Genomic DNA, 14276 nt, shown 5'->3' with positions numbered 1-14276 from the left:
GAGATCTAAATTTAGCAACTCCAAAAGAAAGTTGCTAAGTTTAGATACTCAACTTTAAGTCTCATTTGTCAAAAAGTATGAACCCCTTATCAATATTCTAATATATTTTGTAATTTATTTAAGTTTAACCTTTTTTTTTTTTTTTTTTTTTAATTTTTTACAATATTTGATATTAAAAAAGAAATGGATTTGGTGAGCTATAAATTGAAAATGACATTTGTATATTTTAGAGAGTCTCACCGTTGGAAAATTAGGTTTTACAGTTGCTAAATTGAAAAGTGGGTATGGTATCACCATTGGAAGTAAAAAAACAACTCATTTTGTATTTCAGTATTCAAACTTGAGTCTCATCGTTGAAAATGGTCTAAAATACTACGTACATAACAAGGATGTTACAAAAGATTAATTTGTAGGCACTACAATGAGAAACTTCAGCAATCCGAAACAATCCTTGCCAATCAACATTAAAAAAACTGTCAAGTTCTTTCAGAGGTTACAAAAAGTGCAGAGTAAAATAACTGTTTAGGAGATTCACGTTTGTACGACTGCACAAAGTTTAGCTCATCACATATTGAGCACTTTAAAGAAAGCAAAACAAAGTTACTCCTATGTATTGTATAAGGGTGTACAAGAAACCAAACACTGATTGACCATCTGAAGAACAAATGTTTTGGACATTGCAGATATAGCGCTGTCAACTTTGCAGCGATCTTTTTCAGTCTTCAGGTTTATATCAGACATCAATGCTCATTTTTGTACTTGTATATGAGCAATCACAGTCAAATTTCCCCTTAGTAGCTAGGCTCTCAACAAGATGTTAGGTTTCATCTACCTACAATAACTGCTCATTCCAAACACCCCAAAACTTGAGCTAGCAGTTGTCGAATCCTGTCTAATTGACTGAGCATCTTGCTGTAATACGCCAGAGCAGCCTTGGTTGCTGGCTACTGAAGGACTAGAGAACCATTGAGGCGATTGAAATCCTTGAACCATCTCCGCAAACATACTTTGAAGGTCTTCCATGCTATTGCATTTTTCCTGTGAACATTGACATGTATACATCAGAATTGCATACCATATATGTGAATATAGATGTTTTAAGGTTTCTGCAAAGCAAGTATCTACAAGTTTCTAAAGACATTTTACATCTTGTTAACACAGTGACTAAGTCACACAACAAAAATCAAGACCAAAGATCAACAAGTACTCAATTTTAAGTTTCTAGTAGCATATTCAAACTTTATTTTACACACTAATACACATAACATGATATCTAATGAGGTTATGTTTTCGATTCACACTTATTGATTATCAAGCGGTCAAGCCAGATCTGACAAAAAACACTGGCTGTCGTCGTCATTTCAAGATATATGATATGGTTGGCGAGCCCAAATATAAGCCACCAATCTGTATAATAGAGCAGAAGTTAAGCATGTGAATTGATTTTCCTGAAGCTACTAGTATTTTTAAGCCACCAATTTTAACTGAACCTCCTAGTGAGTTCAAGGTATTGATAAGATTTGGTTTCTTTATTAATCTCTGTAAACATTATTATCTGTATTACACTTAACTTTATGGACAGGAGAAGGAGCTCGAGGCTTGGTTTTGGGGTATAAGGTATGGTATGTTGGGCAAGAAACGAGCCACAGAACAAGGAATGGTGGAGCTAGGAACGGAGTTGGTGTGGTTCTCGATGAGAGGTTGGCAAAAGAGGTGATCGAGGTCTATCGGAAGAACGATAGGTTGATAAGGCTGAAGTTGCTATGTGGCAAGGAGATTGTGAATGTTATCAGTGCTTATGCTCCCCAAGTGGGTTTAGATGCAGAAGAGAAACGACAATTTTGGGAGGACCTAGACGAGGTGGTGCAGGGTGTCCACCACTCAGAGAAGTTATATATTGGAGGGGATCTAAATGGGCACGTTGGGGCGAGCCGAGATGGCTATGAGAGTGTCCATGGAGGCTTTGGGTATGGGCAGAGGGACGCCGGTGGTGAAGCTATTATGGATTTTGCCCAATCATATGATTTAATTTTGGCTAATACTTGGTTTAAGAAGAGGGATTCACACTTGATAACTTTTCGGAATGGAGCAAATGCAACTCAAATAGAATTCTTGCTCACAAGGAGCATAGATAGACAAAGTTGCATAAACTGTAAGGTTATCCCAGGGGAGAGTGTGGTCACCCAACACCGGCTATTGGTAATGACTATTCGTCTGAAAGAGAAGGCGAAGAAAAAAGTTAGACAAGAAGAACCAAGGATAAGATGGTGGACCCTAAGGGATGCAAAAGCTAAGGTTTTTACAGAAAAGGTAATTGAAGAAGCGGATTGGGATGGAGAGGTGGATCCGGACATGACCTGGTTACGAATGAAGAACTGTTTCCTAAGAGTGGCCAAAGAGGTCTTAGGGGAAGTAAGGGGAAGAACTTCGGTACGGAGAGATACTTCGTGGTGGAATGAAGAGGTGAAAGCAGTAATTAAGCAAAAAAGGGAATGCTATCAAGCCTTAGGAAAATGTAGGAGTGATGAAACCTTTGCAGCGTATAAGGAGGCTAAGAGTAAGGCAAAGGCAGCTGTTCGCCAAGCAAAAGAAAAGGCATATCAGGAGGTTTATGAAAAGCTTGATTCCAAGGAGGGAGAAAGGATCATTTATAAGATGGCAAAGAGAAGACAAGAGGCAAGGAAGGATATTGGCATGGTGAAGTGTGTCAAAGATAAGAACCAAATGGTCCTAGTGCAAGAGGAGGGCATCAAGGACAGGTGGAAGGGGTACTTCGATGAATTATTTAATGGAAGTAATGGAGTTGTGATAGGAGATACCTCTATGACTGATGAAGAAATCAACATGGAGTATGTGCGAAGGATTAGGAGAGTAGAGGTGGAGATTGCACTGAGGAAGATGAAACCTAAGAAGGCGGTTGGCCCTGATGGGGTACCGATAGAGGTGTGGAGGTGTTTGGGTAAGATTGGTATTGATTGGTTAACAAACCTTTTCAACAAGATATGGACGGCTACAAGGATCCCACAAGATTGGAGGAAGAGCACCTTGGTCCCGGTTTATAAAAACAAAGGAGACGCTCAAGATTGTTCTAACTATCGAGGAATTAAGCTTATGAGCCATACTATGAAGTTGTGGGAAAGGGTGATTGAACAAAGGTTGAGGGCATGCACAAGCATTTCAGATAACCAATTTGGTTTTATGCCTGGGAGATCTACTATGGAGGCAATCCATTTGATAAGACAAATGATGGAGTTTTATAGGGTAAAGAAGAAAGATCTTCATATGGTCTTTATTGATTTAGAGAAGGCATATGACAAGGTGCCAAGAGAGATACTTTGGTGGGCAATGTTGAAGAAAGGTATCCCACGAAGGTATGTAGACCTAGTTAAGGATATGTATCGGGATGTGTCAACAAATGTGAGGACATGCGGAGGGTTGACAAAAGATTTCCCTATTACAATCGGATTGCATCAAGGGTCTGCATTAAGCCCTTTTCTTTTTGCAACGGTTCTAGACGAATTAACTAGACCAATTCAAGATGAGGTTCCATGGTGTATGCTGTTCGCAGATGATATCGTTTTGGTGGATGAGACTAAGGATGGGGTTAATGTCAAGTTGGAGCAATGGAGGCAAAGGTTGGAATCTAGAGGGTTTAAGCTAAGTCGGAGTAAGACTGAATATTTGGTATGTCGTTTTGGCACTCAGAGGGGGACAAGCAATGAAGTGGTGAGTTTGGATGGAAAGGATTTGACCATGAGTGAATGTTTTAAGTACCTAGGGTCGATCATCCAGAAGAATGGTGACATTGATCAAGACGTGACCCACAGGATTAAGTCAGGGTGGCTTAAATGGAGAGCGGCCACGGGAGTGCTATGCGACCGCAGCATTCCCTTAAAGTTGAAGGGAAAATTCTACAGGACTGCCATAAGACCAGTGTTGCTCTATGGTACAGAATGTTGGGCTTCTAAGAAAGAGCATATTAAAAAGATGGAGGTTACGGAAATGCGCATGTTAAGGTGGATGTGTGGAAACACTTTAAGAGATAGAATCAGAAATGAGGTTATTCGCAAGAAAGTAGGTGTGGCGGGCATTGTAGATAAATTAAGGGAAAATCGTCTGCGTTGATTTGGACATGTAAGACGGAGACCCGAGGGTGCACCGGTGCGAAGAGTGGAAGAGTGGGACCATGGAGGGATTAAACGAGGAAGAGGGAGACCAAAGATGACTTGGTTGGAAGGAGTGAGGAAGGATATGAAGTGCATGGATTTACGTGAGGATGAAGTTTTGGATCGTAAGGGATGGAGGAGAAAGATTTATGTTGATGACTACACGGAATAATCAAATTTGGTTCATGTTAGCCGACCCCACTTTTGGGATTAAGGCTTTGATTGATTGATTGATTGATTGATTGATTACACTTAACTTTATGACGATCCAACTAATCATGTAAATGAGTGGCTAACATTGAGGTGAAAAGCATAACCATGCAGAACACAACATTTCAGAATTGCAGATACAGAACTAAACCCTTACAATTAGTCGCCACATCATTTACTTTCTACATAAAATTTAAATGCTGTACTTTCTGCGAATTTGGAAGTTACATTTGTATAAAATTTAGCATCAACAGACAACATGCTCAACTCATGCACTTATTCAGGGAATCAGGGATAATTATATACATAAACTGTTTCAGTACTTACCTCTTCTCTGACTTGTGACATAATTGACAACAATTCTTGCATAAAATCACAGAACCCCTGTTTCCACATTAAAATTCACTTTGTTAAGACCATAATCATATTTCAAAACCAGCTAATCAATATGAACACACAATTGTAGTAACAAGGAAAATCAATCAGTACTATGCTTAAAACGAGAGGAATGTAAGGAGTATTCGGGAACCTATTAGTATTCACACATTTTCCCACGAAATACTTCTAGTACATTCCCCTCTAAGCATATTCGTGCTCTACATTGAACATTGATTTGAATAGGAATACATTGCACCATACCTCATCCACTTCTTCAATGGGATCATACATGCCTGCATCATACAATGTCCTCTTTGCGGGATCTGACAACACTAAACCCATACACGATTTTCAGTTAAAATCACCTTCAGTTCTAATTTTTGAAAAGACTAAATTGAGAAGGAACAACAAAAAGTACCTGAATAAGCCTCCTGGATTTTCTGAAATTTCTTCTTAGCCTCTACGAGCATGGCCGGATTATTTGCCCACTTGTCAGGATGCCATTGCTGCATTATAAACACAATCGAACAATCATTGCCAGACTCTTCTAAGGGGAATAAAGATTTTTCTTTCAATGAATCAAAAATTAACAAGTTCAAATACTACCTCTTCTTACATATTATCTGCAACTTTTGAATTTAATTATCTCATAAATAAATAAAATAATACTCAAAAGTTGCACTTAATATTATGTAACGGAAATAGTAGTTTATTTGGTAAGTGATAATAGATGGTGGTAAATGGTAATGGCATAAATTAGTTCATGTATATGTATCCAAAATCAAGGTCAATTCCCATAGTACTGATAGTTTATCCAACTTATTTTTTTCGTTATTTCTTCATTTCCATACATTACGAATTGGAGTCGGTATTGGGTTGTAAATAATGAGTAATTGCCATTTATGAAATTAAAAACGAGTTTAAGGATGAGATCACAGTACTAAAGACATTGGAATGTTATTCTACTTGCCAAATACTTATACTACCTCCAGTTAATTTTTTTAATTTACTCACTTTGACATTTACACGTGTCAATGATGGAAAATATGACCATTATTTTGACTTTTCACACGTATCAACGATGAAACTTTGATCATTAATAATTTTAATCATCAATCAACAAATACTACGTACAAATTATTAAAGCTCAATATTCAAAGACCATACTCGTACTATATTTTCTTATGTACATATAAATCTGTAACATTAATTAGACGAAGGACAACTTATAAAATGTAATAAACTCAAAATATTCAAATTAAACAAACAACCAATCAAAGGGAATAACAACTAAATTCATTCTCATCACAGTTTTTTTTTGTTAATCGGAGTCGTCATACTATCATAATGACATTGAAAGCTTCTCCCTCTATCTCGTACGAAGTAATATAAATATGTACTCGAATATTTTCCACATTTTAGCTATTCTGCTATTTCTGCCAGCTTCTAATGTTAATTTTTTTTAATACAGAAATTTTATCCCCAAATTAAAGATTATCTAAAGACTCTGTTTGCCTTTGCCCCAAATTAATGTCCCTAATTATTATTTGCGTGACAATTAGATGTACACAACAAACATTAAACCTTTCAACATCTATAGTAACACGGCTTACACCCCTAAACTGAATTACACACTACTAAGTTGGAGTTATTTAAAATCTAACAATACAAAAACAACTGAACACTCCGCATTATTCCAACACCCTCAATGATAAAAGAATATGAAATCACTATTTACAAGTAGTTCTTTATAATCAAACCATAAATTAATATTATTCCAAACCATTCCACATTAATTAACAAACATAATAATTACCTCTAAGCTCTGACAACAAAATCACACACAAATAAACAAATCAAAATTAACCAATCCTAAAAATGGTAACGAAAAAACGTTGCAATATATTTAATGTAACACATACAAAAAGTATGATCAACATACCATAGCTAATTTGCGATAAGCGCGACGAATTTCTTCATTAGAAGAAGCGTTACTTAAACCAAGAACACGGTAATACGACTCCGACGTAACCCCAATCTCCATTATAATTCTCAATTGATTAACAAAATTCCAATTATTTTTGGGTTATTAAAACAGAGGTTGAAGTTTAATTTGTCAAATTATTACAAAAATTGGGATTAATAGTAGTAGATATTACTTATTAGAAGAATGGAGATTGGTTGAGATATATATAAATGTGATGAATGATCAAAGAGAATCTAGAAAATGAAAGGAATAGAGAAAATATCTTGGGGAACAAAAAGTGGTATGATTGTGTAGAAAGTTCGGGAAGTATGGTTAAAGACATTGTTAGCTAAAACGTGTCGATTTGTGTAAGCTTGTTTGTGGTAGATATTTTGAGAGGTGCTTAGATTTTTTTGAAGGTGCTTCTCGTTTTTCTATGCTACTGGATTCTCTTGCAGGCTATCCCTTGTGTGTATAAGTTTGGGTGCTATTGCCACATCACTTCTTAATTCTTACACCGAAAGATATCATGTTCGAGCCTATAAATCATTAAAGTATATCATACTTCTTCGGTCCGATAATATAATTTCTATTTTTTTATTTTTTAAAAGATTTATCATAGACGGATTTAAGGGGGCGTTACTCGGGCCTTGACCCTCCCCATGGATCAGCTTAGGTATAAATATATACGGTTCTATTAAGTACTTCTTTTATTTTTTTTATTTACATCACTTTCCTTTTATGGGTGTTTTTTTTTTTAAATGCATCACTTATATATTAGGTAACTTTATATTATATTTTATTATTTCTTTCTCTTAATTTAAACCCTACTTAAATTATTTTATCATTTCTTTTTCTTTTATGGTCCCCACTTAAATAATAAAAAATAATATCTATCCTCTCTCACATACTTTCTTTTTCATTTTCTTCATTTTACTTTTACTATAACAATTTATTTACTCACTCACAATATTATATTACCCTCCTACAACTTTGTGCATTCTAAAGTGATGCAAATAAAAAAACGGAAGGAGTAATAAAAATATAAGATAGCTTAGTTGATTATGTATGCTTAGTACTCCGTATGTTGTTGAGGTTGTGGGTAGAGCTGCCAATTCAGGTAAACGGGTCGGGTTTGGGTTGGGTAAGAGTGGGTCGGGTCAATTCGGGTTAATGCCGTAACCTATGCGGGTCGGGTTCGGGTTGGGTCATGCTTGAGTCGAGTCATACATCATATCGGGTTAATAACAGGTCGGGTTACATTCGGGTCGGGTGAATGATAGGTCGAGTTTAATTCGGGTTTTCACGGGTTAAAATGGGTTAGGATAATTCTCGGGTTTGAGTCGGGTTCGGTTCAAGTCAATAATTTGCGGGTTAGAATCATGTCGGGTCATCCTCGGGTTTGAGTCAGGTTCGATTCAAGTCAATAATTTGCGGTTATAATCAAGTCGAGTCATTTTCAAATCGGGTCATGTTCGGCGTCAAGTCGGGTTTGGTTCAAGTCAATAATTTGCGGGTTATGATCAGGTCAAGTCTTTTCCAAGTCGGGTCAGGTTCGGGTTCAGGTCTCAAATATTGGGTTAATTTGGGTATCGGGTTGATTTCCGGTCGAGTCATCTTAGGTTCGGATACATTTTTTGGGTCGGTTTGTTAACAGTTCATGACAATATATATGGAAACATACTAGCTAGGGAAATATAGCCTATAATTTAGGAAGATAATTATCTCCTTTGGCCATATAACAAATATATACTATATTTAACTCTTAAATTTGGGGATGATGCTTCTTTCTTTTGCTAGCCTGGACCGACTTGGTATCCCTAGCTAGACAAAATTCTTTGATCAATAATAATAAGGTGGTCTAATTTAAATTTAAGGTGATTTGAAATCGGGTTAGGAAAAATTTGGGTTGAATTTAGGTCGGGTCAATAACAAGTCGTGTTGATTTCGGGTCGGGATAGTAACAGATCCGGTTGAATTTTGGGTCGGGTTAGTAATAGGTCGGGTAAAATTTGGGTCGGGTCAATAACAAGTCGGGTTGATTTCAGGTCGGGTTTGTAACAGGTCGGGTTGAATTTCGAGTGGGGTTAGTAACAAGTCGGGTTAGGAATGAGCCGGGTTGTATTCAGGTCGGGTTAGTAACAGGTTGGGTTAAATTTGGGTTTTGACGGGTTAAAACGGGTTTTGGTTAATTTCGGTTCAGGTCAATAATTTACGGATTACATTCGGGTCGGGTCATCCCTAGGTCGGTTCATGTTCGGGTTTGGGTCTCAAATACTCGGGTCAAGGGTTGGTTTCCGGTCGGGTCAGGTCGGGTTCGGGTTACCATTTTTTCGGGTTCAGATGGGTCGGTTGATAATCGGATTTCGGGTTGGTATTTCGGATCGCGTCAGCTTTTGACAGATCTAGTTGTGGGTTCAAATTCCCAAGTACTCTTTTTTTTTTAACAATTAATCATTTTTATAAAACTAATATGACCCCTTTTCATATTGATTACTTTAAAAAAAAAGAAAAAACTAATTTGGCTCGCCCTATAATAATCTTCTAGATCCGTCCTTATCTAAAATGTTTTACCTATTTTTGGATATTATGTAAAGACAATTATATTCTCATTTTATTTTTTAATTTTATTCATTGAATTTCCTAAATTACTCTTGATTTTTTCACTTATTAGGTACTTTTTTCCACTTTCTCTCTTTAACTTTTATCTATAATTGTATTCAATTTATTCTTTTTTTGATATAATTCATCCACTTTCACTTTCCATTTCTTAATGTGGGACGGAAAGAGTACTAAAGCATAAGGTGTGATTCTTGTTACATTGTTAATTTTTTAAATGAAACACAAATCAGTATTATTAAAATAAAAGGAAATATAAAACTTTGGGTTCGTAATCACTAAACACATAAAGAAAACCAAATAACATAATCTACTATATATACAAAATACAAATAATAATATGGGGTTCACAAGTTAAACTAAATTATACAACTTAGGCCATGCTAATTGGATTGAGAATTTTTTTAAAAAAATGAGTTAATAAGAAGTCAAACTAGGAACAAGATAAGTGATTAAAGGTGTTGTAAGGGATATGGCGTTTACAAATGAAATAAGGTAGGTGTGATACGAGGAAATGAGAAAGGTGGATCGGAGGAATAATTACCCTTACTCCTATCCTCTCTTCCAAAAGTCCTTACCCACTAACCTGGACCGATGAACCTGTGAGAGATTTCGATTTATTAGGATCTTTCTTCTTACCAACAAAAAAGAATGACAATAATTGTTTTCCTTTAATTTCTTAACTTCTCAATACATCATCACTACATAATTTCCATTACAATCACACCATCATTATCTCTTACTTTCTTCGTTTCTTTATAGTTGCAACACTTCCATAAAATGGAAATGTCACAATAGTTGCAACACACTATAATTGGAAAATATTTTATGTCAAAAATTGTACTATCACCCTTATTATAATCTCATGCCCCACTAAATTATACTCTTAAGAATCTCTCTCCTCCATTTTAAGTGTTTTAAATCACATGACATTCACTTTTTTTAAATACCGTAAAAAAGGGTGTGTTGCAAATATTAAGAAACAGCAGGAAGTACTTAATATTCAATCACTAACTTTCGTATTGTTTAATTTGGATTGATTGAGAAAAGAATGGTGGACATACTGGAACTTGCGATCTTTAATTTAGTAATGAAGCAAATCAAAGCTTCTACTGTTGGACCCTTTTTTTTTTTTTTTTTTTTTACCGCTAGGACGTTTTGTGTGTGACTAGCTATATCATTTGATCGCATAAAAAAGAACAAATTAGCCCTTATATAACACTAACCAAGTAACCCCTATGACATTGACCTTGTACTACTGACCAAGTAACTCGTATAATACTAATGAAGTAATCTTTATGATGCCCGATCACATGGTGTGACCAACCATATATAAAATTATTATTAGTGCAGCTCGTCTTGTATGTGGATGGCCATATCGTGTGACCACTTATAAAAAAACAAAGTAATTCCTATAACACTGATCAAGTAACGACCCTGTAATAGTGGTCGAGTAACCCCTATTACAATGACCAAGTAACCCTATAACAATAACGAAGTAACCCCTTTAATACTGATCAACTAATAACCCTTATTACACTAAAAAGTAAACCTATGATGGTTTAAAAACATAAAGTAACTCTATAATAACTGGTCCCACATATAAGAATTTGTGCTTATTAATTTGTCCAAAAACAAAATTTCACTTTTTATCAATAAATTATCATTTCTAAAAAGAAAAAGAATCGATCTTTTTTTCGCTACAAGAAATAACAAATTATTCATAGGACGATGCATGAAGACGTGCAAACCATGTAACAACATGGAGGTCACCTGTGCTCAAGTCAAAAGGATTTAAATTTTCAGAGGCTAGTAAAGTATAATTATATGCACAGTGTTTGGTACATACTATGATACTATATACTATATACTTGTACATAGTTAGTAGAGTTGAATCATTACTCAAACGTGCATAAGAATAACAGATTAACAGCTAAGCAAGTATCAACCCAAAATTGAATGTCTTTACAATTATATCTTAGTTGTGATTCAATTTGTTTATACAATGACGTTGTAATTATTTAATATTATTAGTTGGATAAACATCATTATAGCCAACTTATAACAAATCTCGTTCAAATCCTAGTTTTCGTGGTCATTTTAAGACTAGTTTGAGTAGTTTCTCTCTATATAATGTTACATGCTGCCCCGTTTAAGACGAACATATAGTAAACAATTGTCTCTGCTTCTCCTCTAGATACATAGCATCTACAACATCTACATAGTGATGGCGTTTGCAGCGGTATTTCTTGTGATCCTGATGGCCACACCGTCGGTCTTTGCCATGATTTACTTTGTTGTTTAGTTGAACTTAGACAACCTACACTACCTTTTACGCTTCGAAATAGCTTGACTTTGGCAATAGCTAACTTCCCCCTATTCCTAATGGTTCGCCCCGAACTTGCCCTATTATTAGGTGTAGGTTTGGTTATAAATTAGTTTGATTGGAGGAATTTTAGTTTCAACGACCTAGAATCCACCTCTCGGTCAACCACAAAGGTGAAAGGTCTTGTGAAGGGCTGTAATGTAAGGGCGAAAAGGGTGAAGGTTGGCTAAAATTTAAAATTTGGTGGTATACCCAAATTGTGAAGCAAAGGATGATCAATCCTCAACACCATAATCAAGCAATCAACAAATAAAAACACCAACACCCCCAAGCTTATTCAAAACCAAAATCACAAACATATATACAAAAAGCGTAAGAACGCTTCCCCCCAAGCTAAAATGAAGCATTGTCCTCAATGCTTAAAGTAGGGAGAAATATACTTACATCTGTAGACACCAAATTTTGATCTCCTATTTTTATACCTTTTTTTTTTACTTTCAATCGACTAATAAATTTTGCATAATTTCACAATTATAATAACAAATATAATTATACAACAACCGCAATAATTAGAGATGAATGCAACTGATGTTTATTTATAATTTCGGAGTACACAAAACTCTTATAATTTGTACTTCTAATTTACGAATAAAACATGATGTTAATTTGAAGCACAACTCGAACCCTGTACACTCCGTGCCGCAAACTTCAAGTCGTCATTTATTCATGATAATGAAAATCATTAACGCCATTAGTAGCACCACTAACGCCATAATCAAAGCTAAATATAAATTTAGCACTCGAGAATGCTCGTCGAACGGAGATGGAGCTTGACGGTTTTGGTTGGCGGGAGCCATGGAAACCGAAGATGAAAAGGTAAGGGGTGTATTTTTGGGTAGATAAGGGGGTGAATGGTGATTTCGGATAAAGAAAATCTCCCTTTTATAGAGAGTAAATCTTATCCGTATTTTTATCATATCCTAATTGTGTAATCGTTTAGTCTAATAATAGTAATAATGTTATCTTTTAGAAATGAAATAAAAACAATGTTGTTACCACTGACGTATGTAACAATTATTCCATTTGACATATCCTGGTCGAGAGTATCAAATATTGACCCTTTAATCTGTATAATTTTAAAATCGTGACCGTTCCTATAGTATCACTTTCTAACCCCGAATAAAGTTTAGCACTACTGATTTCATGTATCCTATTGTTATTATTATTCTAATATTTTCAATCACCTTTTAATACATAATTAAAAAAAAAAGAATTTAAAAATGTGCATGAAAATGTCTTAGGAACAATGACTAAAAAACAAAGATGCATGAAAATGTGCATGAAAATGTGCTAAAAAGAGTAAAAGTCATGACTTCAATAACAATAATAAAATAACAATGACTAAGAAACAAAAATGCATAAAAATGTGTATGCATACAATTACCAATGCTAAAGTCATGGCTTTCCCCCCTCCCAACTTTTATTTTTTTTATTTTTTTACTTTAATTTTTTTTTAATCTTTCACTTATAAAATGTCTTTTTATTAGATGGACCTTTGTGATTAAGTACTAGTACTCCATTTTTGATCTTCTTCCTTCCTTTCAAATCCTCACCAAAACACCATTACAACTATACCTTCATGACTCATTTTTTTCTCTGTTCCATACACTCAGAAATAACAAGTGTAAGTATGCAAGCTATTTCTCTTTCTGGTTATTGCAATGACGACAATATTTGACAGTGAAAGAGTGTCTCTAAGTAAAGATACCTCTGCCATTACCACTCATTTGATATGTCAAATCCTACTGAAAAAGAAAATGGTAAGCCATGGTTGTAATTTAGCAACGAAAATTAGAAAATGGTGTTATATGAAAATACGTTATATCACTGAGCTGTGTTTATTCCCAAACGATAAGGTGATAAGATTATCCATAATCAATGACAAACAACAATTTTCTCCTTGTTATTTTCTGATAAGTGGGATTCGTAGTAGTCTGATTTGGCTATGGTAAGTTTGAAATACGAAGAGTAAGTACATGAAAATACACTCTTCAAAGGAAAGTAGTATCAAATAATAATTGTATCAAAATTATATTAGTGTTTTTAATTATTTTTAGTCATTAATAACATTGTCATTTATTCAATCAAATTAGTAATTAAGTTTTGCATGTAGTAGTAGGCTAATTCTATTTGTCCTCTACCTCAATAAGATGAATTTTGTTACCATTTCTACCTAACTCTTGTATTCTTACGTATTTATTCTGTATAAGTAGTATATTCTTTGTATTTTGTATTTTAGCTCCCATTTGCTCCTATAAATACCACCCACGAAGAAGGGGAGAAAAAAAAATATCGAAGAGAACTGCTAAAAAAAAAACTCATAAAAGAAGTTTAAATTATTTCGGCACTATAACTATATATAAAAAAAAGTAATCAAAAATTTTATTTTAAGTAAAAAAAAAAAATTAATAAAAAAAAATATAGTAGAAGGACTTGACCCCAAATTACATTGATCATATTTGACATTACTTTTACTAATTCCTCAAGATAGCTACCCAAAGTCAAATGTAATATTTTCTTTTTTTTTTATTTGTGATTTCCAATTATTTTT

General features: G+C 34.7%; 1 protein-coding gene across 1 annotated transcript; it reads right to left on the bottom strand.

The window, feature by feature from the left end:
• Positions 1-432: 432 nt before the first annotated feature.
• Positions 433-6830, bottom strand: LOC145563784 (uncharacterized). The gene is made up of 5 exons (XM_081624212.1): positions 6697-6830; positions 5173-5260; positions 5016-5086; positions 4704-4760; positions 433-1038 (listed from the first exon to the last, which is right to left on the bottom strand). Exons 1-5 carry the CDS (start codon positions 6796-6798, stop codon positions 829-831), a joined length of 528 nt encoding a protein of 175 aa, XP_081480338.1. The 5' UTR covers positions 6799-6830; the 3' UTR covers positions 433-828.
• Between the last annotated feature and the right edge of the window lie 7446 nt (positions 6831-14276).

This window comes from Chenopodium album, chromosome 10, assembly GCF_948465745.1.
Source record: "Chenopodium album chromosome 10, dcCheAlbu1.1, whole genome shotgun sequence".
NCBI lineage: Eukaryota > Viridiplantae > Streptophyta > Magnoliopsida > Caryophyllales > Amaranthaceae > Chenopodium > Chenopodium album.
This window is presented reverse-complemented; position numbering and strand designations above follow the sequence as displayed.